This window comes from Ursus maritimus, unplaced genomic scaffold, assembly GCF_017311325.1.
Source record: "Ursus maritimus isolate PB19 unplaced genomic scaffold, ASM1731132v1 scaffold_24, whole genome shotgun sequence".
Taxonomy (NCBI): Eukaryota; Metazoa; Chordata; class Mammalia; order Carnivora; family Ursidae; genus Ursus; species Ursus maritimus.
The window spans coordinates 18,517,725-18,539,988 of NW_024424897.1; the positions used below are offsets into that span (position 1 = coordinate 18,517,725).

At 60.0% G+C, this 22,264-nt stretch overlaps 1 protein-coding gene across 3 annotated transcripts in view; it reads left to right on the forward strand.

Moving 5' to 3' along the window:
• Positions 1-22,264, forward strand: part of HDAC5 (histone deacetylase 5) — a 35,777-nt gene that overhangs the window by 11,773 nt on the left and 1,740 nt on the right. Inside the window, exons 3-22 of one of the 3 annotated variants that reach the window (XM_040640540.1) lie at positions 948-1,022; positions 12,140-12,399; positions 12,502-12,646; positions 12,731-12,845; positions 13,128-13,258; positions 13,394-13,540; positions 13,629-13,741; positions 14,056-14,187; positions 14,394-14,616; positions 15,984-16,195; positions 16,442-16,738; positions 17,435-17,600; positions 18,249-18,382; positions 18,746-18,866; positions 19,315-19,364; positions 19,528-19,635; positions 20,004-20,059; positions 20,210-20,297; positions 21,740-21,859; positions 22,115-22,212. In XM_040640540.1, coding sequence (XP_040496474.1) covers positions 948-1,022; positions 12,140-12,399; positions 12,502-12,646; positions 12,731-12,845; positions 13,128-13,258; positions 13,394-13,540; positions 13,629-13,741; positions 14,056-14,187; positions 14,394-14,616; positions 15,984-16,195; positions 16,442-16,738; positions 17,435-17,600; positions 18,249-18,382; positions 18,746-18,866; positions 19,315-19,364; positions 19,528-19,635; positions 20,004-20,059; positions 20,210-20,297; positions 21,740-21,859; positions 22,115-22,212 — 2,791 coding nt within the window. Of the gene's footprint in view, positions 1-947; positions 1,023-10,553; positions 10,585-12,139; positions 12,400-12,501; positions 12,647-12,730; positions 12,846-13,127; positions 13,259-13,393; positions 13,541-13,628; positions 13,742-14,055; positions 14,188-14,393; positions 14,617-15,983; positions 16,196-16,441; positions 16,739-17,434; positions 17,601-18,248; positions 18,383-18,745; positions 18,867-19,314; positions 19,365-19,527; positions 19,636-20,003; positions 20,060-20,209; positions 20,298-21,739; positions 21,860-22,114; positions 22,213-22,264 lie in introns of those variants that run through there. The other 2 variants (XM_040640541.1, XM_040640542.1) reach the window with 2 other exon arrangements.

Consider the following 22,264-nt stretch of genomic DNA (forward strand, 5'->3'; position numbering starts at 1 on the left):
CAGCTCTGAGGGAGGACAGGAGTTAAGTCAACTCCCATCTGGCTGTGAGGCGGACTCCAGGAAAGATGTGAGGTTAGGCCAGGTGGCCCTGTCTGCCACCCTCTCCCAGACCCTTCTGCTTTCTTTACCTGCTCTGATGGCGAGAGGGAACATAGAGATGGAACCTGGCTTTTGGGTCTCCAGCCCCTCGCCTGCCAAGAACAGCGCCAGAGCGGCTCCCAGACACATGGGTACTCCTGCCTGTGCCCTTCCCCGGCCCAGCCTCTGGCCACCCGGCTCCGCGGCCTTGGCCCTGAGTGCGGGCCCTCCCCTGTTCCCATCCCCCTGCCTGGCGCTTCCTCCTGGGGTGGAACCGCCTCCCCCCCTGGGGCCTCCGCCAGGCCCGGGCTCCTGGCAGCCGGCCGGCGGCTCCCTGAGCATGCTCCACCTATTTATAGCCAGGGCCCTCCCCCAACTGCTATTTCAGTCTCCTGCCAGCTGCCGGCGGCTCATTCGGGAAGAAGGAGCAGGGAGCCAGGCCCAGAGCTGTCACCCAGGGCTGGGAGGGAACACAGAGAGCCCGCCTGCCTGCTGAGCTCCCCTTCCTGTCCCCTGAGCGCTCAGCCATATACCGCGGCTCCCGGGAGCTGGGGGAAGGCCGGTGGTCCGATGCCCCTCTAGAGGAGAGCTGGGCCCGCCGCTCCGGGGCCTCCTGGCTCCTCCTGCTGCCAGGAGTGCCCAGGCCGGATGAGGCGCCTCCCCATAGCCCGGGTCCCAGCGGCAGTGGCCTAAGGGAGCCCCTGAGCAGTGAGGGCTCCGCCCGAACACCTTTCCTTTGGCCGACTTGCGCCTCCGGCAGCCCCCTCCCGCCTCCGGCGGCCCCCTCCCTGGCATGCTGCTGGTGCCCAAGGCTCAGGGGCTCGTGGAGATGCTGCAGACCATCTATGAGACGGAATCCTGTTTCTCAGCAGATGGGATGTCAGGCCGGGAACCATCCTTGGAAATTCTGCCTCGGACCCCTCTACACGGCATCCCTGTGGCAGGTAAGTGCCTCGGTGTCCCCGCCTGCCCTCTGCCATCGGGCATCCTTGTCCCTGGGGTTGAGCATCTGGCTCCAAGCATCGCCCAGGTGGGGTCCTGCCTAGATCTTTGTGAAGGGCTTTGTTGAGAGCATGGGCGGTCAGGGGAGCCATGCTTACTAAGGTGGGCTTCCCTGCTCTCCCTGGCCTGAGCCTGCCTTCCCGCCATGCCCTCCATCTGCACTTTGCTGCATTCTTGAGTCTCTTTGGCCTCCGGCAGGGTGGGCATAAGCTGCTGGGGGCTGTGGATTACCGGAGGATCCTGGCCTAGTTGGCACTGTGGTCGGAGGGGAGGAAGTGGGTCAGTGACCTGTCTCCCAGTGGCCCGCTCCCCAGGTCTGGGCAGGGGAATAAGCCGTAGTCGAGTGTCCAGAAGGTTCAAGGCTACCCCAGCTCCTCTGGCTGGGCTCTTGGGGGCATGTGGCTTCTGCAAGTCCGCAGTCAGGCGTTCCCGGGAATCCGATGTGATGCATTTGTGGTGGGGGCAGGTAGAAGCTGGCAGCTGGGATGTCAGGGGTCCTGGCTTCCTTAGCTGCCCCATCTCTCCTTCCCTCCGGCCTTGGTTTCATCCCCTCTCAGGACGGTGAAGGAGTGTTACTCCGGTTCATTGGGGCTTGAGGACCCCCTAGGCCTGCCACCTTCTCAGCAGGGACATTTTTGGCTCTTGGCTGGGGGTGGGGTCTCCCAGAGCTGGGCCACTCCCTCCCTCCCTCCCAGGAACCTGTTGGCAGCATCAGGCCTTTCTGGCACAGCCTTCTCACCGGGCCGGCACCACAAGATGCTTCTTCCAGGGAGGGGCCTGCTGGACCCATGCCCGCTTGGTCCCTCCTGGCAGTGGCTTGGCACTTGGGTGTGGGTGTCTGTGTGCCTCTGCACGGGGAGCCTTTGCCTCTGGATACATGGGTGTGGGTCCCAGGCTTTGCATTGGAAGGTGGGAGCTGGGTGCCTACGCACGTACCTGTGATTTGGCTCTAAGCCGTCCAGGGATAAGGTGGCGGATGGACTAAGATATGTCAGAGGATGAATGTTTTGGGAAGTTTTGGAAAATCCTCGGAATGAGGCCTGCCATCTGCCTGGGCAGTGGTGTCCCCATAGTCTCCTAGGGTAGGGGCCTAACCCCAGGAGCCAGCCCTGCAGGGTGCCCACACAGGCCTCTGGGATGGGGGCATGGCCTCGGAGGTCAGCCGTGCAGGGAACTGACACCATCCCCCCGGGAGGAAGCGTAAACACAGAGGACTGCTCTAGCCGTGGTCTGCTGGAGCCCGTGGCTGTAAGTGAGGGCCCTGCCTGCTGACCCCTGCCCTGAAGCCTCTGAGAGTCAGGCCGGTCTGTTGGAGGGCAGAGGGCTGACTCGTGGAGTCTTGCTTGCAGGCAGCTCTCCCCCATCTGACAGATGCCGTACCGGTCCACCCATCCTGCCCTTTCCCCTCGCTGTCCCTTGCCTCCCAGCAGCAGCTGGCCATTGGCCTGAAGTTTCCCCCTCAGCATGTTCTCTTACCTTCTTTCAAGTTAGACCCCAGAAGCCTTGCAGGCTGGAACCCTGCTGCTCTCATCCCTTTCCTAAGGCTGCCTGTCCCTGCATAGACCTCCCCCCATCCCAGCCCCTCTCTCCAGATCCCCATGCCCCCACCTGCCACACACACACACACACACACACACACTGCCTAGCCTTCTGATCGGTGGTGTGGTCCATGCTGGCAGGAGGGAGGCGTGAGTCACCTCAGCGGCTCGGGGAGAGGGCTAAGAATGTTCCCCCTGCGCAGCTCTGATGCTGTGTCTGTGACGCGGCTGGGGACAGATATAGGCCTGGAGCTCGGCTGCCTTGTTTTTTTTTTTTTTTTTTTTTTGGACTCTGGAATGTAAATAGATGTTTCAAATAGAAACGCTTTAACCTTTGGGTTAAAAAAAAATCCACCCCGGATAAACACGGCCATGAGGGCCCAGGCAGCCTGGTGTTCCCCCCCCACCCCCGCCTGCCTCCTCTCCCCATCTCTTGATCAGTCTCCAGACAGGATGCAGAAGCCTGTGGCTAAAAAAGCAGGTGTCCAGGGACGCTTCTTGGGCAGTGTGTGTCGCCAGGCCTCCCCAGCTCGAGGGGTTGGGGAACGGGGCTTTCCGGGGTGGCTGTCTACCCTGGACTCTGCCTACTCCGCCAGCGAGTCTTTGGAACACTATTTTAGGGCCATCCTTTGCTCCTTGGACTGTCTTGTGCACGGCCATTCCGCAGCACCATGCCTGGCACATGGATGAATGAATGTTGCTTTTAAGGGGCTGGTGTCCAGGGCTGAGGTCAGGATTCCTGGGTTCTATTCTGGGGCTTGGCCCTCTGGGTGAACAGACAGATGTGGTGAGTTGCCCCAGTGGGTGAGCCAGAGTCTTGGCAGCGGGAGCCCCCCTCTGTACTGTCCCTTGATGAGGGGAACCGATCGCAGCTTCTCATAGTGCCATAGGGGTCTTCCTTGATGGATGGGGTCTCTGCCTGGCTTCTCCACAACAGCCCAGCACACAGTGGGCACCCCCATCATTCAGGCCTCGTTGCGGCCTAGGGAGCCTCGGAGCTCGAGCTCCTGTGTGGGATTCCCAAGGACGCAGCGCTGGGGGATCCCCTGTTTCCCTTCTGTGGGCCCTGGATTCCCCTGCGGCGCGGACTGGGCAGCGCTGATGCTTGGGCATTGTGCAGGATTCTATGAGCAGACATGGAGGAGGAGTCTCCTTTCCCCGGTGAGGGAGGGTGTGAATCCTGCTTGTGCCAGGAAGGGATGCTGCGAATGTTGGGAAGTGCCATGGGGTTTGGGTTCGGTATTGGGGTTTCCCCTGGATCGTCTTGTTCACGTTCTTCAGACCATTCCAAGCTTGGCTGGGTGTGTGGGTGTGTAGGTGGAGGGGTGTGGGGAAGGTAGGAAGGGCGAGGCTCAGCTGGGAAGGGAGCTAATAATGTCCTAAGTGACAAGGGTGTCAGGTGCTTTCCTTACCTTGTCTCTTTTAGGAAGGTATTATTAGCCGTGTTGTACAATTGAGAGGGATCAGAGAGGTTAAGCAACTTGCCCAAGGTCACAGGGCAAGTGACAGCTGGGATTTGGATTCAGGTCTCTGCGTAGGGCTACTGCTAACCCACACAAGTGTTCCTTTGTGTACAGTTTTTAGAGGTGGCCCTTCTTCTGGGCGGATGCTTCTTGCCAGAGCACGTGGCTCAGCCACCGCAGCGTGGGCTAGATTTCAGCCCCAACTTGCCCCTTTGGCTGGGTGTCCTTGTGTAGCATACGGTCTGCGCAACCTGGCTTTGTGCCTCCTGAGTGTGTGCTCCTCGAGAATAGAGACCAGTCTGGCTTTGGGGGGGCTCCTGAGCTCTCTGAGAGGAGACCTTGTTTTCTATGAATAGTGGGAACCACTTGGTCCGCTCTCTCCCTCCCTGCAGGGAATTTAGGGGAGAAGGGGGCACAGGCACGAAGTTGAACACTCCATCCCATTCAGACGGCCTCCCCTGCCCCCATCCCCTCCTACTTCATCCCCTCTTCTTGTTTTTGAGACCCTCAGCTGTCCCTTCCCTGCTGCACAGCTGCCAGACAGGAAATCAGATTAACTGTGTCCACACACACAGCTGTAACAGCTGTCAGGCTGGAGGCAGAAATGAGTGCAGCCAGCCTGGGGACACTATGAGAAAATAGTTCTCAAACTTTCAGTTGTATCAGAATTACTAAGGGAACGTATGAAAGTGCAGAGCTCCAAGCCTTGGCCCCTTTGAAGCGTTCGGCTTCTGTAGGGCAGCCCAGGAACCAGCATTTTGGACACATGTCTGGTGACTCTGATGTGCTTGGAATAAGGGCTGTGTGGACAGAAGTCGTGTGGATGGGGTCATGGGGCCTCGCAGCCTGCCAATGGACGTCACCAGCAGCCCTGGAATGCCTGGGCAGGCTCTGGGATTCCTTGGAGCAGGGTGGACTGCAGAGGGAGGAAGGCTGTCACCCCAGTCAGAGGCAAACCCAGTCCCCAGCAGCCTGGTGGTCTGCGAAGGGAGGATGTCTTGAGACGCTGGGCAGCAGGTGTCTAAACCCCAGCTGGGGTGGGGGATTATGGCAAGTGGCCAGGTGGGCAGGTGGGCAGGGCACCCTGCTGGATGCTCAGGGCTGGGTTGACCTTGGGGAATGGAAGCAGAGCCCCTACCCTGGGGCCCCGGCTGGCCACCCCAGGTGTGGAGTGAACAGTCCCGGCAACAGCTGCAGGCTTTGAACGAGGAGTGTGCCTTTTAGCTGCCTCTAGCTTGGTGCTCCAGTGTTTCCTGGAAATGGCCAGGCTGGAAGAAGTGAGTCTGTTTCTCCTGCAGATAGCAGCCTGAGATCAGTGCATAACCCTGTCTTCCCCAGCAAGACACTTCGTGCCTTCTGCCAGGCCTCCGCACCCCTGAGGCTTAAGGTCCTGCAGAGGCATGGTCTGCCTTGAGGTTTCTGGGGGTTCTAACCACTCAGCCCCCTTCTCTCCTGCGCTCCTGGGCTCTGGTGCCCTGGGGCCGACTGGATGTGCTGTCTAGACCCCTGAGTCCCTCATGCAGAGTTCGGCTCCTCACTCCATCTCTCATTAAACGCAGGAGCAGCCCTCAGGGTTTCTGCTGGTGTTTTTTAGTGGGAGGCAGAGAGTCAGAAGACCCTGAGTAAGCCATAGCCCCTCTGCCTCCTTTCTAGATGCCGTGGGACAAATCTCTTTCATCTGTGGCCTCCCCGGCCTCTGTCAGTTTGGGAAGTTGAGTTGCTGATCTGCAGGCCCTTCCTGCACGGACGTTCTAAGAGCCTCTGAGGTCAATTGCACATTGCTTCTACCTTTCAAAAAGAGGGGCCTGGGAAGATGTGGGGTGGCACTGGGCAGAGAGCTGTCACAGTGAGGCTGGAGACCAGAAAAGACTTTCTGACTGCTTGCGGTTGCGGCCCCGAGAGCAGGGAGAGAAACTTGTGCGCATCTGTGCTAAGTAATGCTTCTGAGGGACCGGAGGGACGCCACGGCCGTGGGCTGAGCCGCAGAGGACAGAGCAGCCCTTCTTGGAGGTAGCGAGGCAGGAGAGACAGCCTGGATGTGCTGTGGTTGGGAGGAGGCTGTTCCCAGAGATTCTTCTCGCATGCTGGGATCTAGCTGCCGGCCACTCCAGTGTGTGCTGCGTGGGGCCCATGCACGGGCCGGGCTTTGATCGGGACAGGACCACAGAGTGACCTCGGAGCGGTCTGAAACCAGAGAGCTAAGGCCTCCTTCTGGCAGAGGTCTGAGCTTGGCGTAGTTCTAAGTATTTTTTTTTTTAAAGATTTATTTATTTGAGAGAGAGTGAGCGAGAGAGAGCAGGGGCAGGGGCAGAGAGAGAGGAAGCAGACTCCCCACTGAGCAGGGAGCCCTACACGGGACTTGATCCCAGGATCTAAGATCATGACCTGAGTCAAAGGCAGATGCTTAACTGACCGAGCCACCCCGGCGCCCTAAGTATTTTTTTTTTTTAAAGATTTTATTTATTTGAGAGAGAGAGGGAGAGAGGGCGGGCATACAAATGGGGGAGGGGCAGAGTCAGAGGGAGAAGCAGGCTCCCCGCTGAGCAGGGAGCCCATGTGGGGCTCTCCATCCCAGGACCCTGGGATCAAGACCCGAGCCGAAGGCAGATGCCCAACCAACTGAGCCACCCAGGTGCCCCGAGTTCTAAGTATTTTATTTCACGCACTTTAGAAACATTTTGAGAAGCGGTCCAGAGTCTTCACTAGACTGCCAGTGGGGTCCAGGACACACACAAATATCAGGAGCCATTAGTAGTAGCCCTGACCAGCCACCCCTGAGATCTTCTTGGGCCCAGTGCCAAGCTCCCCTGTGAGTCTGCTCCTGAGCCTGAGAGCCCTGGGAGGAAGGTACTAGCCTTACTCCCATTTCACAGATGCCCGCATGGCGCACAGAGGGGTGCTCAGTGCCTTGCGCTAGGAAGTGGCGCAGCCTGACTCGAACCCTGGCGTTCTTTTTCCTCCAGAGCCGTGGCTCTTAACCATTACGTGATGTGTGTCCGCTTGCATTACGTGAGGAGCTGTGAACCTTGCTAGGTGGGAGTCCTCGCCAGCCTGCACATGGGGAAATACTGTCTGAATTGTGGTAGAGCCTGTTGAGCCTGCATTGGCCTCCCCAGTCACGTAAGAGCCCGGAAATAGATCATGGGAAACCATCCTTGGTGGGGAGGGGTCATCGGCGTCACAGGGAGGAGTGTGAAATGCTGCTCGCTGCCTCCTTCCAAAATCCCTCCAGGCCAACAAAGGGACAAGCGCCTTTCCCCACTCTCCAGAGGGACAGAATGAGGTCGTTAGACATTTAAGGAAGCTGCTGCCCGCCCAGCCTGCTGAGGGAGCTCCTCGGGGCTCGGGTGCTAGTGGAAGGCGCTGCCCTCCTGGGCGGGCTGCCAGCACATTGCTGTCCGGTGCAGAGGGCCTGGGGTGCCCTGCGGTGGAACCAGGCTACTTAGCTCGTGTTTGGAGGGTGTGAGTCCCTGCTGGTGAGCTGCTGGGCCTGCGAGGTTTGGTTTCCACGTCTGTGCAGAGGGGGGGCCGAGGCATGTGATCTCGAAGGCCTTTTTCACCCTGTCCCTTCTTTCAGTAGGGTAGTTCCTTCGACCCAGGGCGTATCTGCAGAGGCCTTATTTTTTGTCCTGTGTAGACACTGCAAACAGCTCAGTGCACCCCTGTCTCACACTCTGCATACCCTGGGTCCCTTCCTTCTCCCCTAGCCTGGGAGCGGGGTCTTTAAAGAGCCAAGCGTCGCCTGGGGGGCTCAGTCATTAAGCGTCTGCCTTCGGCTCAGGTCATGATTGTGGGATTCTGGGATCCAGTCCTGCATCGGGCTCCCTGGTCAGAAGGGAGTCTGCTTCTCCCTCTTCCCTGCCTGCTGCTCCCCCTACTTGTGCTCTCTCTCTCTGTCAAATAAATCATGAAAATAAAGTAAAATAAAATAAAGAGCCAAGCGTTAAGCTTTTTTGGTCTGTTGGGCGGGTCTACACACTGTGCTAGCCCCTTCCATCTCGGGCTTCCCCAGGGGGAAGGAAAGGTACCATTTCCCTGCTGCCAGGGTTTGGGGCACGGCGATTCTGGAACTGGTGATTTCTCCACTCAAGGGCCTGGAGCCGGCTTACAGTATGTTCAGAGCAGGGGGAAGGCTTGGCCTTGCCCTCGGGCAGCCGGATTTGTTTTTTATTTTGAACCCTTGTTCCCGAAGGTGCTGCTAAAACCTGCTCCTTGTGTCCCAGAGCTCCTGCGTCCTTGGGGGCTGCGTCCCTTTGTCTGGACACTCTTTTTAGTCTCAGGCTGTGCTGGTGGTCGTCCCAGAGGTTGTCCTGTCAGCACCTGCCTTGTCTCCGCCTGAGGAGCCAGCCTATCTCTCCCCAAAGAATCTGCAGTGGGAGCCCCCACGGGGCTGATGGGGTTCACGGAGAGGTGGGAGGCCCAAGCGTCCTCACTAAGGTTTTGGCACTGCCCAGGTGGGCCTCCGAGGCTGGGCAGGACAGCCCCTCGTGAGCCAGAGCCTGGTATGCGTGAGGCCACTCCAGAAATACAGTCCTGCCTACTCAACTACCTCAGCTGGGGCTTCTCCACGGAGGCCGTGTGAGTCAGTCTTGCAGAAGGCTGGAGGACAGGATGATATTGCCACTGTTTCGTAAGGCCACCACTCCCAGGAGGAAGGGACAGAGGTCCTCAGGAGTAGAGTCTGGAGCAGGGTAGACCTGGACCCTTGCAGCTTCTCTCTCTAGGAGGTGACGATCGTGGCCATCTGACTTCCTCTCGATTCTCTACAGCGCTCTGTCAGAGGGAGGCATGGGGGGCTCAGGGCCTTGCCCTCCTACCTGACCCCTCTGCTGGCCTTTCAGGGGGCTCTTTGCTAGCCGGAGTTCCCGGCCTTGCCTCTTATGGAGCAGTGCCCCTCAGCCTACTCTCTTCCTTTTTCAGAGGTCCTCCCACTTTCTTGGTCCACCAGGAGGCGGTCGAGAGCCTCCTCCTAGCTTGACACACGCATTTCTACTTCCAGGTGCATGGTGCTAATGGTAGCCGTTGCCACCTGCTCTGCCCACGCCAAGCTGGCAGAGGGCACAGATCCTTTGGGGGGGGGTGAGGCTAGCCAGGCTGTAGGTTTTGTGTCCCGCAGCCTTCATTCAGGAGGCTCTGTGCCTCCCCCACACCCTTTCCCTGGCTCCAGCTGCTCCGCCATCACCCCTTCCATCCTAGAGCCAGGTTGTGACCTGGCAGACCCCTGGGCTGCCACATTCTGTCCAGGCCCCCACGGAGCCTGCAGATTAGCATTGTCTCCTCGGCTGTGCTTCCCGCTTGCATGGGAACAAGGCTGTGTGGCGGAGCCCACTGGCTGCCCTGCCACCTGCATACCAATGGGGCTGTGGCTCCCACTGCAGCCGGGGCCTAGCCTCTGTGCCGCGGTGGTGGCTGTGTGGGAGCCCTAGTGGGAGATTCCCTTCGCCCCAGCCTGTGCCCTCTCTGCAGGTCTCCTACAAGGGAAGCCAGTGCTGCTGGCGGCAGTTCCATCCCAAGCAGGGTTATCTGCTGGGAGCCAGGAGCACTTGGACCCCTGCCCTTCCCTGGGCGGGCAGGCTGGCAGGCATCCGGCTCCTGTAGCCCCAGCACTGCCGGGAGCAGCAGGTTGAAGCCTGTCCTCCTCTTGGCTGAGCGGTCCGAGTGCCACGGGCCAAGCCAGACTTGCCGAGGAATAGATAACTCTCCAGCCAGCCTGGGGCTTTGCTGAGCATTTCCAGGGCTGGGGAGACCTGAGGTTGGCTGCTGGCTCCTTGCTGTCACCCTGCTTTGCACCCTGGATGGGGTAGGCCACCTCCAGGAAAGCCCTTTGCAGGGCCCTTCCTCCTGGTGCCGGGGGAGGACATGGGCTGGGAGGGAAAGTGAGTGAGTGTGTGTGTGTCTGTATATGTAGCCCCACCCTCCTGGCCACATCTGGCCACTCCTGCAGATGTGGCTCTGGCCTCGTGGCCGCAGAGTCGTCAGTGTGGCTGGCGGGCAAACCACAGAGGAATGTGCCTAGCAGTGCTGGGCGGAGAAGGGGCTGGGGGGGACCGAGCTATTCTGCTCAGGCTTTACCTTCCCACCCCCACCCCCAGTGGGTCCCAGAGGCTGTATTCGGGCATGAGGGTCGTAGCAGGGCCTTAGCCTTCAGCAGGCCTGGCCCCTGCCTGGGTGACACTCATTCAGTGTGGGTCCCCCCGGAGAGATCCAGGCCCGTTGACTGCACAGGGTGTGGAAGCCTCTTAGCTCAGCCCTTCGCCCCCTCCCAGCTCCCTCTCCACTCCCAGTGACGGTCGATGATGGATGGGGGCCTGGGCAGAGAGCTCTGCTCACGAGGGCCAGAGACACTGGTAGCCACCGGGATGTTGGGGTCCTTCCTTCTCCAGGCCCAGGCTGGAGTGGGCTGCCTTGCCACAGGAAGGTCTTCCCAGCTCCCTGTGGCCTCCCTGGGCTGGAGTGAGAAAAGTGAGGGCTTTCTTTGGAGAAAGAAATGGAAAAGAAACAAGGTGGGTCAGCCCTGCCTCTCTCACTTCCTCCTTCCCAGGCAGTGGGTAGCTTGCCTTCCCCTTCCTGCTGGAGTCGGGAGGCTCTGTGGAGTGTGGGCTGGGCTTGGGGCTCCCTGCTGGTGTGGTGTTTGCCCAGTTACCCTGGCAACAACCGGGCAGTGGTGGGGAGTGACATTCAGTGACCAGAGGACAGTGTACAGGGATCAAGAGGTCGAGACCCATGCTTCCCATAAGCCTATTGGAACATTTTCCTCTCCCTGGGGCCCCTGAGCCCATTGTCCACGTGGGGGCCTGGACCCAAGGTCTTGGGACCCAGCAGGCTGCTCTGCTCCTTTTCCCCTCCCAGCCGGTTCTCCCTGAGACTGGAGTTCTGAGATCTCTGTCTGAGCTCCAGCCTCTGCCCCCCCCCATGCCGTTACCCTTCTTCCTGTCTGATTCCCTTTCCTGTCTCCTCCTCCCACCTCCTCCCTGCACCCGCCCGCCCATTCTCTCGTTCCCCCTCCCCCCAGGCACAGCTGCTGTTTGGCTCACTCTATATATAGCGGCATTTTCAGGGTAATTACAATAAAACTGTTGAAAGGAGATAATCCAGCAAAGGAAGCAGAGTCTGACTCCCAGCCCCCTCCTGTCCCTGGTTTGGTGCAGCCCTGCACCCCCTTTCCCTGAGGCCTCCTGCCCCGCCCCCCATTCTCACAGCCACTCCTTTCGGCCCCATCTGCCCCAGCTGGGTGTGGGGCAGAGAAAAGGGGAGAGGTGTCCAGAGGGTCCCCACAGGTCTCTCTTGGGTTTACTAAGGGCCCTGGCTGCCAGCCCCCTCCGTTCTAGAACCAGGCTCAGCTTGAGTTTCTTTCTAGCATTGGCTTCTCAGCAGGGAACGTGTGATGTTGAGAGGTGGGGAAGAGGCATGGGAAGGACAAGGGTTAGAAGCGTGGGGTCTGGATTCACATTTGGCTCATTGATCACCTGGCCGTATGTCTTTGGTCACACACTTAAACCTTTCTAAAGCTCAGTTTCCTCGTCAGTAAAGTGATTCCTGTGAAATGCCCAGTGGTGGTAACGAGCAATGACAATATCAGGTGTTGAGCACTCAGGGTCTTCTAGAGACTGCGCTTCAGGCGTATGCATACTTTTTCTTTCCTTTGGTTTCAAAGGTTTATTTATTTATTTTAGAGAGAGAGGGAGGGAGCTTGAAGTGGGGGAGGGGGAGAGGGAGAGAGGGACAAGCAGACTGCCCACTGAGTGCAGAGCCCGATGTGGGGCTCGATCTCAGAATCCTGAGATCATGACTTGAGCCAAAACCAGGAGGCGGACGCTTAACTGACTGAGCCACCCGGGTGCCCCAGCTTATGCATGTTTTCTTATTGAAGTTCATGGCTCTGACCTCAAGTAAGACAGCACAAGGTTCCGTGGAGCAGAGGGATTTGACTGCCCCCTCCCGAACTATTCTCTTGGGTCTGCTGGTCCTGCCTGCTAGCTTCCGGGGCCCCCAGCATGGCCGCCAGGGTGTAGTGGTGCTGGCCTCGGGCTCCCTGACGCCTGTCTCTTGTCCTTGCAGTGGAGGTGAAGCCGGTGCTGCCCGGAGCCATGCCCAGCTCCATGGGGGGTGGGGGAGGAGGCAGCCCCGGCCCCGCGGAGCTGCGGGGGGCTCTGGCGGGCCCCGTGGACCCCGCACTGAGGGAGCAGCAGCTGCAGCAGGAGCTCCTGGCGCTCAAGCAGCAGCAGCAGCTGCAGAAGCAGCTCCTGTTCGCTGAGTTCCAGAAACAGCACGACCACCTGACACGGCAGCATGAGGTCCAGCTGCAGAAGCACCTCAAGGTGAGCGAGGGGGGCGCGGGGGGGCCGCCCAGACCTCCGACCCCCGCCCGGACCTGGCTCACCCCGTGTCCCCCCTCTCCCCCCCACCCCGCGCCCCTGCAGCAGCAGCAGGAGATGCTGGCGGCCAAGAGGCAGCAGGAGCTGGAGCAGCAGCGGCAGCGGGAGCAGCAGCGGCAGGAAGAGCTGGAGAAGCAGCGGCTGGAGCAGCAGCTGCTCATCCTGCGAAACAAGGAGAAGAGCAAAGAGAGTGAGACCTGGGGCCTCCTGCCCCTGCCCCCCGGCCGTGGGGTCCCGGCCCGGGCGCCCACGTCAGCCGTGCCCTGTCCCGCAGGTGCCATCGCCAGCACTGAGGTGAAGCTGCGGCTCCAGGAATTCCTTCTGTCGAAGTCAAAGGAGCCCACGCCAGGCGGCCTCAACCATTCCCTCCCGCAGCATCCCAAATGCTGGTAATGGCCCTCGGCAGCCATGGGTCACAGAGCTGCTCGCTCGGGGACTTGCCTGGCTGCAGGATGGCAGGGGGCTCCTGGCCGGAACCCAGAGACAGGCGCCGCAGCCTCTCTTAGGGGGTGAAACTCCCACCCCTGGCTTCTGTCCGTGCTTCCCTCCCCAGGACCCATTTCCTGTCCCTTGATGCAGTGGGCATTTCCTAAGTGTGATTGCTAGGTGGCAGGTCCCGTTGGCTGGGTAATAACCTAGGTCTGTTTCCATCCCCACCCCACACCCCCCAGGGGAGCCCACCATGCTTCTTTGGACCAGAGTTCCCCTCCCCAGAGTGGCCCCCCTGGGACGCCTCCCTCCTACAAACTGCCTTTGCTTGGGCCCTATGACAGCCGCGATGACTTCCCCCTCCGCAAAACAGGTGTGTGGTGCCCAACCTGGCTTTCCAGAATATGGCTCCTTGGAGGTAGGGGTGGGAATGTGGAGGGGCCAGGCTACGGGTGTGTGTGTGCCTGTTCGTGTGGATGTATCTGAGCCCTGGCTACCTTCTCCCCAGCCTCTGAACCCAACTTGAAAGTGCGTTCGAGGCTAAAGCAGAAGGTGGCTGAGCGGAGAAGTAGTCCCCTCCTGCGTCGCAAGGATGGGACAGTCATTAGCACCTTTAAGAAGAGAGCGGTTGAGATCACTGGTGCCGGGCCTGGGGGTAAGGGCTCCTCCCCGTTCCTTTTCTGAGGTCCTGGGAGTGGGGAGTGGCTCTGAGCATGCCCAGGTGACAGCCAGTTCTCCCATAGTGTCGTCCGTGTGTAACAGCGCGCCAGGCTCCGGCCCCAGCTCTCCCAACAGCTCCCACAGCACCATTGCTGAGAATGGCTTTACTGGCTCAGTCCCCAACATCCCGACCGAGGTACAGGCCTGCCGAGGGCTGGGCGGGCGGGCCACGCTGCTCCGTTTCCCTTGGAAGAAGGAAGGCAGCTCCTTCCTGTCTGTCTTGCTGAGAGTATCCAGCAGGGACCTCCCTGCCCATGTGGACAGGCTAGAGGGACCCATTGTCTTTAAGTGGGCTTTGTCCCATGGGCCTCTGAAGGACCGTGATCTCTCAGCACCGCCCAGGTGGGGCTGGGTGTGGGGAGTGGGGAGCGAGGCACCATTCAGAGCCCTCGGCCCCAGGTGGCCCCCCTTTGCCTGCTCTCATGCCTGTCTCTCCCAACTGCTCCCTAGATGCTCCCCCAGCACCGGGCCCTCCCTCTGGACAGCTCCCCCAACCAGTTCAGCCTCTACACGTCTCCCTCTCTGCCCAACATCTCCCTAGGGCTGCAGGCCACAGTCACTGTCACCAACTCACACCTCACCGTAAGTATGGGGCACACACCTCCTAATCCCTCTGGTGTTGAGGTCTGTGTTCCTAGACGCTTCACGAAGCCCTGAGGGAGATCAGATGGTCTTCCTCAGAGCTGGGGGGTGGGCAGAGGGCAGGGGAGGGATGCGGCTCCAAAGTTGGCAGGACTGGGGGACAGTATAAGCCCCTCCCTCATCTCCGTCTCCCTTCTCCACCCCAGGCCTCCCCGAAGCTGTCAACGCAGCAGGAGGCCGAGAGGCAGGCCCTCCAGTCCCTGCGGCAGGGTGGCGCACTGACGGGCAAGTTCATGAGCACATCCTCCATCCCCGGCTGCCTGCTGGGCGTGGCGCTGGAGGGCGACACCAGCCCCCACGGGCACGCCTCCCTGTTGCAGCACGTGCTGCTGCTGGAGCAGGCTCGGCAGCAGAGCGCCCTCATCGCTGGTGAGCGGGCGGGCAGCCGTGCAGGGGGGTGGGCGTCGGGCCCCTCTTCCGAGGCCGCAAGGCCACCATCAGAGAGTAGCCAGGGACACTCTCCAGCTCTGTCGCAGCCCCCCTCCAGGCATCCTTGACTTCTTCCATGTCCTGCAGACACGATTGCGTACCTACCAGACGCTGTTCTCTACGACGTCTGCTGCCATGACGCGCTCACGTTCCTGAGCCGTGCCGTCCAGTAGACCTACGACATGAGCCGCATTTGTAACTTAAAGTTTTCTGGAGCCACTTTAAACAGTGTAAAATGGGGCACCTGGCTGGCTCCGTTGGTAGAGCACACGACTGTTGATCTTGCTCGGGGTTGTGAGTTCGAGCCCCATGTTGGGTGTAGAGATTACTTAAAATCTTTAAAAAAAAAAAGTGACAAGAAACTGGTGAAATTAACTTTAATAACATATATTTAACTCAGTTGATCTGGAATATTGTCATGTTTTAAAAAGATTTTATTTATTTATGTGAGAGAGAGCGAGCAAGCGCGCACAAGCAGGGGGAGCAGTAGAAGCAGAGGGAGATCAGACTCCCCGCTGAGCAGGGAGCCTGTTGGGGGACTCGATCCCAGGACCCTGGGATCATGACCTGAGCCAAAGGCAGACGCTTAACTGACTGAGCCACCCAGGTGTCCTTATTTATTTATTTTAGAGAGAGAGAGAATGCAAGTGGGAGAGGGAGAGGGACAAGCAGACTCTGTGCTGAGCACGGAGCCCAACGTGGGGCTTGATCTCATGACCCCGAGATCCTGACTTGAACCCAAATCAAGAATCAGACAGACGCTCAACTGACTGAGCCACCCAGGCGCCCCCATCGCAGTTTAGACAGGCCGCATTTCAAGTGCTCAGTAGTCACAAGTGGCTGGCATCTGAACTGGACAGCTTAGCTTTGGACAGTCAGACCTTAAGCAGCTGGTGGCGTCCGAAAAGGCTCTGCTTAAAAGACACGGGATGCCGGCCCCCAGGCTTCCGCACCCTATGGCATTCCTGTCTGTGATCAGGGAGGTTTTGTTGCAATTGGGGAAAACTAGTCATTGTTTATCTACACTGAGGGCCTAAGACTACATGTGCAATCGTAAGGGAATCAAAGGGAGAGAGTGGTGAATCCAGGAAGGCTTGCTGGAGGCAGTGACCCTGAGCTACAGGACTGCTCCATTGTAGGGAGGAGGAAGAATGGGGCTCAAGTTTGGGAGCCGGGTGCCCCTGGCCCCTCTAGGGTTTTTCCTGATTATGTAGGTGGTGGCATTCTAGGAGGAGGAGAGTCCCCGGGTAGATGGGGATACCCAGCGCTCTGACAGGGATGGTTACTCCCCTCCTCCCACCACACAGTGCCACTCCATGGGCAGTCCCCGCTGGTGACAGGTGAACGTGTGGCCACCAGCATGCGGACAGTGGGCAAGCTCCCGCGGCACCGGCCCCTGAGCCGCACTCAGTCCTCCCCGCTGCCCCAGAGCCCCCAGGCCCTGCAGCAGCTCGTCATGCAGCAGCAGCACCAGCAGTTCCTGGAGAAGCAGAAGCAACAGCAGCTGCAGCTGGGCAAGGTGAGCTGGGAGCAGCCAAGGGCCAGGGCGGTGCTGGGGGCCGGGCAGAGCGGGGCACCAGGCTGGCAGCAAGGGAGCCCCCCCCCCAGGCTGCTTTTGCTCCGACACATCACCTTGCCTCCTAGAGAAGCTCTGTACGGGCTGGCCAGCTGCCAGGGGGAGGCCAGGGAAGGACAGACCCTCCTGGGCCACAGGCTGCGTGGCTGTGCCCCCTCCCAGCTGATGTGCCCCTTGCTCTGCTCCCAGATCCTCACCAAGACTGGGGAGCTGTCACGGCAGCCCCCCACCCACCCTGAGGAGACAGAGGAGGAGCTGACTGAGCAGCAGGAGGCCTTGCTTGGGGAGGGAGCCCTGACCATCCCCCGAGAAGGCTCCACGGAGAGTGAGAGCACGCAGGAAGACCTGGAGGAGGAGGAGGAGGAAGAGGAGGAGGAGGAGGAGGAAGAGGAGGAGGAGGACTGCATCCAGGTCAAGGATGAGGAGGGCGAGAGTGGCACTGAGGAGGGGCCCGACTTGGACGAGTCCAGTGCTGGTTACAAAAAGGTGCCCCCTCCACCCCAGGCCTTGATCACCGCCCCTCTGTCCCCTGCACCCCTTTCTGTCTTTGCCTTTCTCTCTCCCCACTCTGCATGGCCCCGGGGCGGGGGGCGGGGGGCTGCACAGGAGCAGAGTAGGAAAGAGACAAGGGGAGGTGGAAGGGGGCGCCGCCTGTGCCCCAGTCCGCCAGCCCCTCCCTGCAGCTGCTGCTGTGACTGCCCCCCGCCGGGCTGCTGCCTGTGTGTGTGTCTGTGTGTGTGTGTGCGCGTGCGCGCACGCATGCACGAGGGCTGTGTGTCTGCGTTTCCGCCTGCGTTGGGCCGGTCGGTCTGTGCACGCGTGCGCGCGTGTGTACACACGCCCCCGCTGTTACTACAGTCGGCCCTGCACCTAGCAGCACTCCATTCATTGCGGACACCGCCGAGCCCTCCCGGCCTGACTCATCCTGCCCCCTCCCACGCCCCCGTCCCTCCCAGCCTCTTACCTCAGTGCTACTCTGGCTGACTCATCACTCCCCCCCCCCCATCTCCTGGGAGGTGGAGATGGGGAAGGCTGGAGTGCCTCCTGTCCCTGGTGGGAGGAGATGGGGAAAGGAGGAGGTCTGGAAGAGAAGGGCTGGAATAGGGGCCCCCTTGGAGGCCCCAGGACACTTGTCCTCACTTTCATCTCACGCACACTCCTGCCTGATCTCCTCCTGCCCAGGTGTTCTCCGATGCCCAGCAGCTGCAGCCACTTCAGGTGTACCAGGCACCCCTCAGCCTGGCCACTGTGCCCCACCAGGCCCTGGGCCGCACCCAGTCCTCACCTGCTGCCCCTGGGGGCATGAAAAGCCCTCCAGACCAGCCCGCCAAGCACCTCTTCACCACAGGTGAGCCCCACCACTGCCAGTGGGCCTTCCACCACGTGCCAGGAGTCCATGCGTGGTGTCTAGCCTCGTGCAACCCGCCGAGGGACCACGTGATTTTTGCACCATCATCACACAAGCCCCAGGGGCCCTGGGTGAAGAGAACCCACTGTCTCAGTTGGTCCCTGCCCTTCTAGCTTCCTGTCCTCCTCTCTGTGAGGTCAAAAGTGAGGCCTGAGTCCATTCCTGAAAGCTTTTCCACATGAAGCTGCCCTGTGCTGGGCTCTGAGGGGGGCACAGGCGCCTGGGGATGGTCCTACCTCACCAGTGGGGTATAAGGGTTTTGGGGGGCAGCACACAGGGGCTGTGATAGGAGGGGGAAAAGGAGGATGTGCCCCGAAGGGGTTGCAGTGTTGAGAGCATGGTGGGCAAAAATCAAAACCAGCGGGGGTGTCGGGCAGCCCGGGTGAGGCTTGAGGAGCAGGGAGGCTTTGACCCACAGTAATGGAAGACAGGGACCGCAGGCGGAGAGAAGAGGGGCAGGTGTGTGGGAAGGTGGCTGGGGGAGGGGGCCTGAGGAGGTACCGGGGCCAGGGCTGGCTGCGGAGAGCCCAGGGAGCTCTGCGGAGGATGGCATGGCCGGCTAGGCTGACAGGTGTGTCTCCGGTGCAGGTGTGGTGTACGACACGTTCATGCTGAAGCACCAGTGCACGTGTGGGAACACACACGTGCACCCCGAGCACGCCGGCCGCATCCAGAGTATCTGGTCCCGGCTGCAGGAGACAGGCCTGCTGAGCAAGTGTGAGGTAAGGGGGCCCCTCCTCCTTCCGTCCCTCAGCTCAGACCCAGGAAAAGCCTTTGTGTCTCCCCATCCACGAAGCCTCTCTCTGTGTTTTCTTCATCCTTCTTTCAACCCCCGACCTCAGGGTCAGTCTCCGCAGCCCCCTCTCCGTTCTATCCCTTGCAGCCCGTTTTGCTGAACGGTGGTGGTCCTGGACCAGGGTGCCTGGGGGCCAGGACGTACTTTCACAAAAACCTTTGGATTCTCCTAAGGCCAGGAAGTGGCTCCGTGTGTCCCAGACTATGGGGCAGAGAGAGGGCGTGGGCAGCAGGGAGAGCTGGGCCTTCGGTGCATCCCCTCACTGGCCTCCTCTGCTCTCCCCACACAGCGGATCCGGGGTCGCAAAGCCACGTTGGACGAGATCCAGACAGTGCACTCCGAATACCACACTCTGCTCTATGGGACCAGCCCCCTCAACCGACAGAAGCTAGACAGCAAGAAGCTGCTCGGTGAGCTGGCAGGAGTGGGCTGGGCCGTGTGCACTGCCCTGCTAGGATAGGGAACTGTCAGGGTAGGCAGGTGGGTCCCTGTGGGCACAGGTCATCCCCTTGCTGCACTGCCCGTCTCCAGGGGGCGCTGTTCACGTAGACTACCACTTGGGTGGGGTGCATTGCAGGCGAGTAGAAGGTGGCAGGTCAGGCTTAGTGATGGGGGAGGGCTCTGCTCTTCTCCCTGATTGTGCCCCTTTCTTCCTGCCATCTGCCCCCAGAAGTAAGGTGTCCCTGCTCCTGAATAGGGCACAGACCTCTTCCAACTGGTGTGGGCTGCAGAGGCCTATCCTATGCTTGGGTCTGGCCGCCTTTTTCTGTGATGGAGCTCACCGCCCTCTGCAGGCCCCACCCTGTAGCCCTGCGGTGGAGGCAGCTTCCCGAGTAGCTCTGTCCCTCTTCCTTGCAGGCCCCATCAGCCAGAAGATGTATGCCATGCTGCCTTGTGGGGGCATTGGGGTGAGTAGGGCACCTGCCAGTAGGGATGGGTGGATGGCTGTCCCAGCTCTTGCCCTTCCTTTCCTGCCCACCATGGCTGCTGGCCCACTGTCCAGGTGCCCACCCCCATTCTTGCCCTCCCCCTGCAGGGGGCACCCTGAAGCCTGCTCTCCTGCCCCCGCAGGTGGACAGTGACACTGTGTGGAATGAGATGCACTCCTCCAGTGCCGTGCGCATGGCAGTGGGCTGCCTGGTGGAGCTGGCTTTTAAGGTGGCCTCAGGAGAGCTCAAGGTGAGCGTGTGCCCGAGGCCTCACTTGGCTTGACCCTGCATCCCCAGGGGTGGGTGGAGGACAGGGCAGCCTTGGCCAGAGGGGGGAGGAGGTGCTAGCTCCTGGGCCAGCTAGGGAGGTGAGGGGTCAAGAGGGACTGGGAAAGAGGCCCCGGTGTCTGATGCTCTCATGGGTGTCTCGAGGTCAGAGGTGGTGTCTGCTGGCCCACATGGCATGCGGCCGTGTTCCTAGTGTGTGGGATATATATTTCTGATCTATGTGTTCTCTTCCCTGCCTGGCTTCTGTTTCCGTCTTTCTGTGTCCACTCCCTTTGTGACCACCTTGCCTGTCTGTCCATCGTCTCTGGCACTCTGTCTGCATCTCTTCAGAACGGATTTGCCATCATCCGGCCGCCGGGACACCATGCGGAGGAGTCCACAGCCATGTGAGTGCCAGCCCAGCCCTGCACTAGACCCAGGCCCTCCTCCCTTCCCTTCTCCCTCTCAGCGGAGCTGACGTGTCTCTTTTGCTCCTGGAGCAGACATCGGCCAAAGCTGACCTCCCCAACCCTTTTCTCCCCCACCCCACCCACCAGGGGATTCTGCTTCTTCAACTCTGTAGCCATCACAACCAAACTCCTGCAGCAGAAGCTGAACGTGGGCAAGGTTCTCATCGTGGACTGGGTAGGCGGTGGGCTGGTGGGGCCAGGGTCAGCCCTCAGGAAGGTCCCACCCCAACACTGCCCCCTCTTCCTCAGGTGCCCGCACCACTGCTGGGCCTGATACCTTATCACATCTCTTCCTACTGGAGCGTTAGCCCAGCCATCCCATCCCCACGGGGCTCCCTCCTCACCAAGAGAGACTTGAAAGTGGTTTTAGCCCTGGTCCATCTTGGCCCCCACCTTGTAGCCTCAAGCAACCGAGATTTTTCTATCTTGAACAGTATAGACTCTTAACCACCATTGCCAGTCACGCATTTTTTTTAAAGATGTATTTATTTATTTTAGAGAGTGTGCACACAGGTGCACACACCCCCCCCCCCCCCCCCCCCCGCCCCATGGTCAGGGGGAGGGGCAAAGGGAGAGGGAGAGAGAAATCCAAGCAGATTCTGTGCGGAGCACAGAGCTCGATGCAGGGCTGCAGGGCTCTATATCACGACCCTGAGATCATGACCTGAGCCGAAACCAAGAGTTTGGATGCTTACCCGACTGCACCACCCACGTGCCCTAGAGCCACTCTTTTTTTTTTTTTAAGATTTTTAAAATTTATTTGAGAGAGACAGATAGTGACAGAGATAGCGAGTGAGAGCACAAGAAGGGAGGAGAGGGAGAAGCAGGCTCCCGCTGAGCAGGGAGCCTGACGTGGGGTTCGATCCCAGGACCCTGGGATCATACCTGAGTCGAAGGCAGATGGATAACCAACTGGGCCACCCAGGCGTCCCCCCTAGAGCCGCTCTTGATGGGGGGCTGACTGTGCCCGGACACACAGTACAGCTCATGGCTGCCTCGAGTAGTACAAGTTAGGATGTGCACGTCTGTAAACGGAGACACTGAGCTATTGGGCGACATAGCCAATCAAAGTCACATAGTTTGGGGTATTGGCACTGGGCTTCAGGTCAGGCCTTTTGGCCCTGACACTTGCGCTCTTGCTGCTGGGCACCGCTTCTCAAACCCTGCCTCTCATGGCACTGGGAAAGGCACCCACCGCTCCCTGTGACTGGGAAGTACCCAGGAGCAGCCCTCTGCCAAGATGAAATCTCTTTGAAGCCCAGCTTTGGCTTAGAAAGTCGTGTAAACGTTGGGTTCTTCAGAATGTATCTGCTTTCAATTCCTCACTAGCTTTAATGTCTCGCTCCACACCGTTGAGGAGAATGGGCTCTGCAGGGAGATCCACCATATTTATCCTGTGGCTTTGTAGCTCCGCTGCGCTGTGCCACGTCGTGGCCCACAGACCCCGGGGAAAGAAGCGTGGGATGAGACTGTTGTGAACAGAACACGATGCCCTGTAGCTAGTGAGGGCTGCACCCCCAGAGTTCACCATAGGGTGGAGGTGGGGGGCAAGTGGAATTTTGACCTTTGGGCCAGAGCCTGGGATTTTTTTCTGATGCTTCCACCCCTCCCCACTAGGACATTCACCATGGCAATGGCACCCAGCAAGCGTTTTACAATGACCCCTCTGTGCTCTACATCTCCCTGCATCGCTATGACAACGGGAACTTCTTTCCAGGCTCGGGGGCTCCTGAAGAGGTATGGTTCCGGGGCTCAAATGTGGGGCCCCTTGGGGAGGTAGCAGAACGGGACCTGGCAGGGAGCCCTGGAGGGCTGCGGTGGTGCTGGTTCCCCGGGGAGTCTGGGCTCCTAGTGGGAGGATCACCCAGGCCAACTGCCCCTCCTTGCAGAGCAGCGGTGAGTGGAGGAAGGGCTGGAGTCAGGGCTGAGGGCGGGGGCAATGTCTGGGATCCCCAGGCAGTGAGAGTAACCCCTCCCCCACCACGCTGCCAGGTTGGCGGAGGGCCGGGCATGGGGTACAATGTGAACGTGGCATGGACGGGAGGTGTGGACCCCCCCATCGGAGACGTGGAGTACCTAACGGCCTTCAGGTGGGGACTGAGAAGGGCCAGGGGCGGGGTGGGAGCCCCCTGGGCCCTGCCA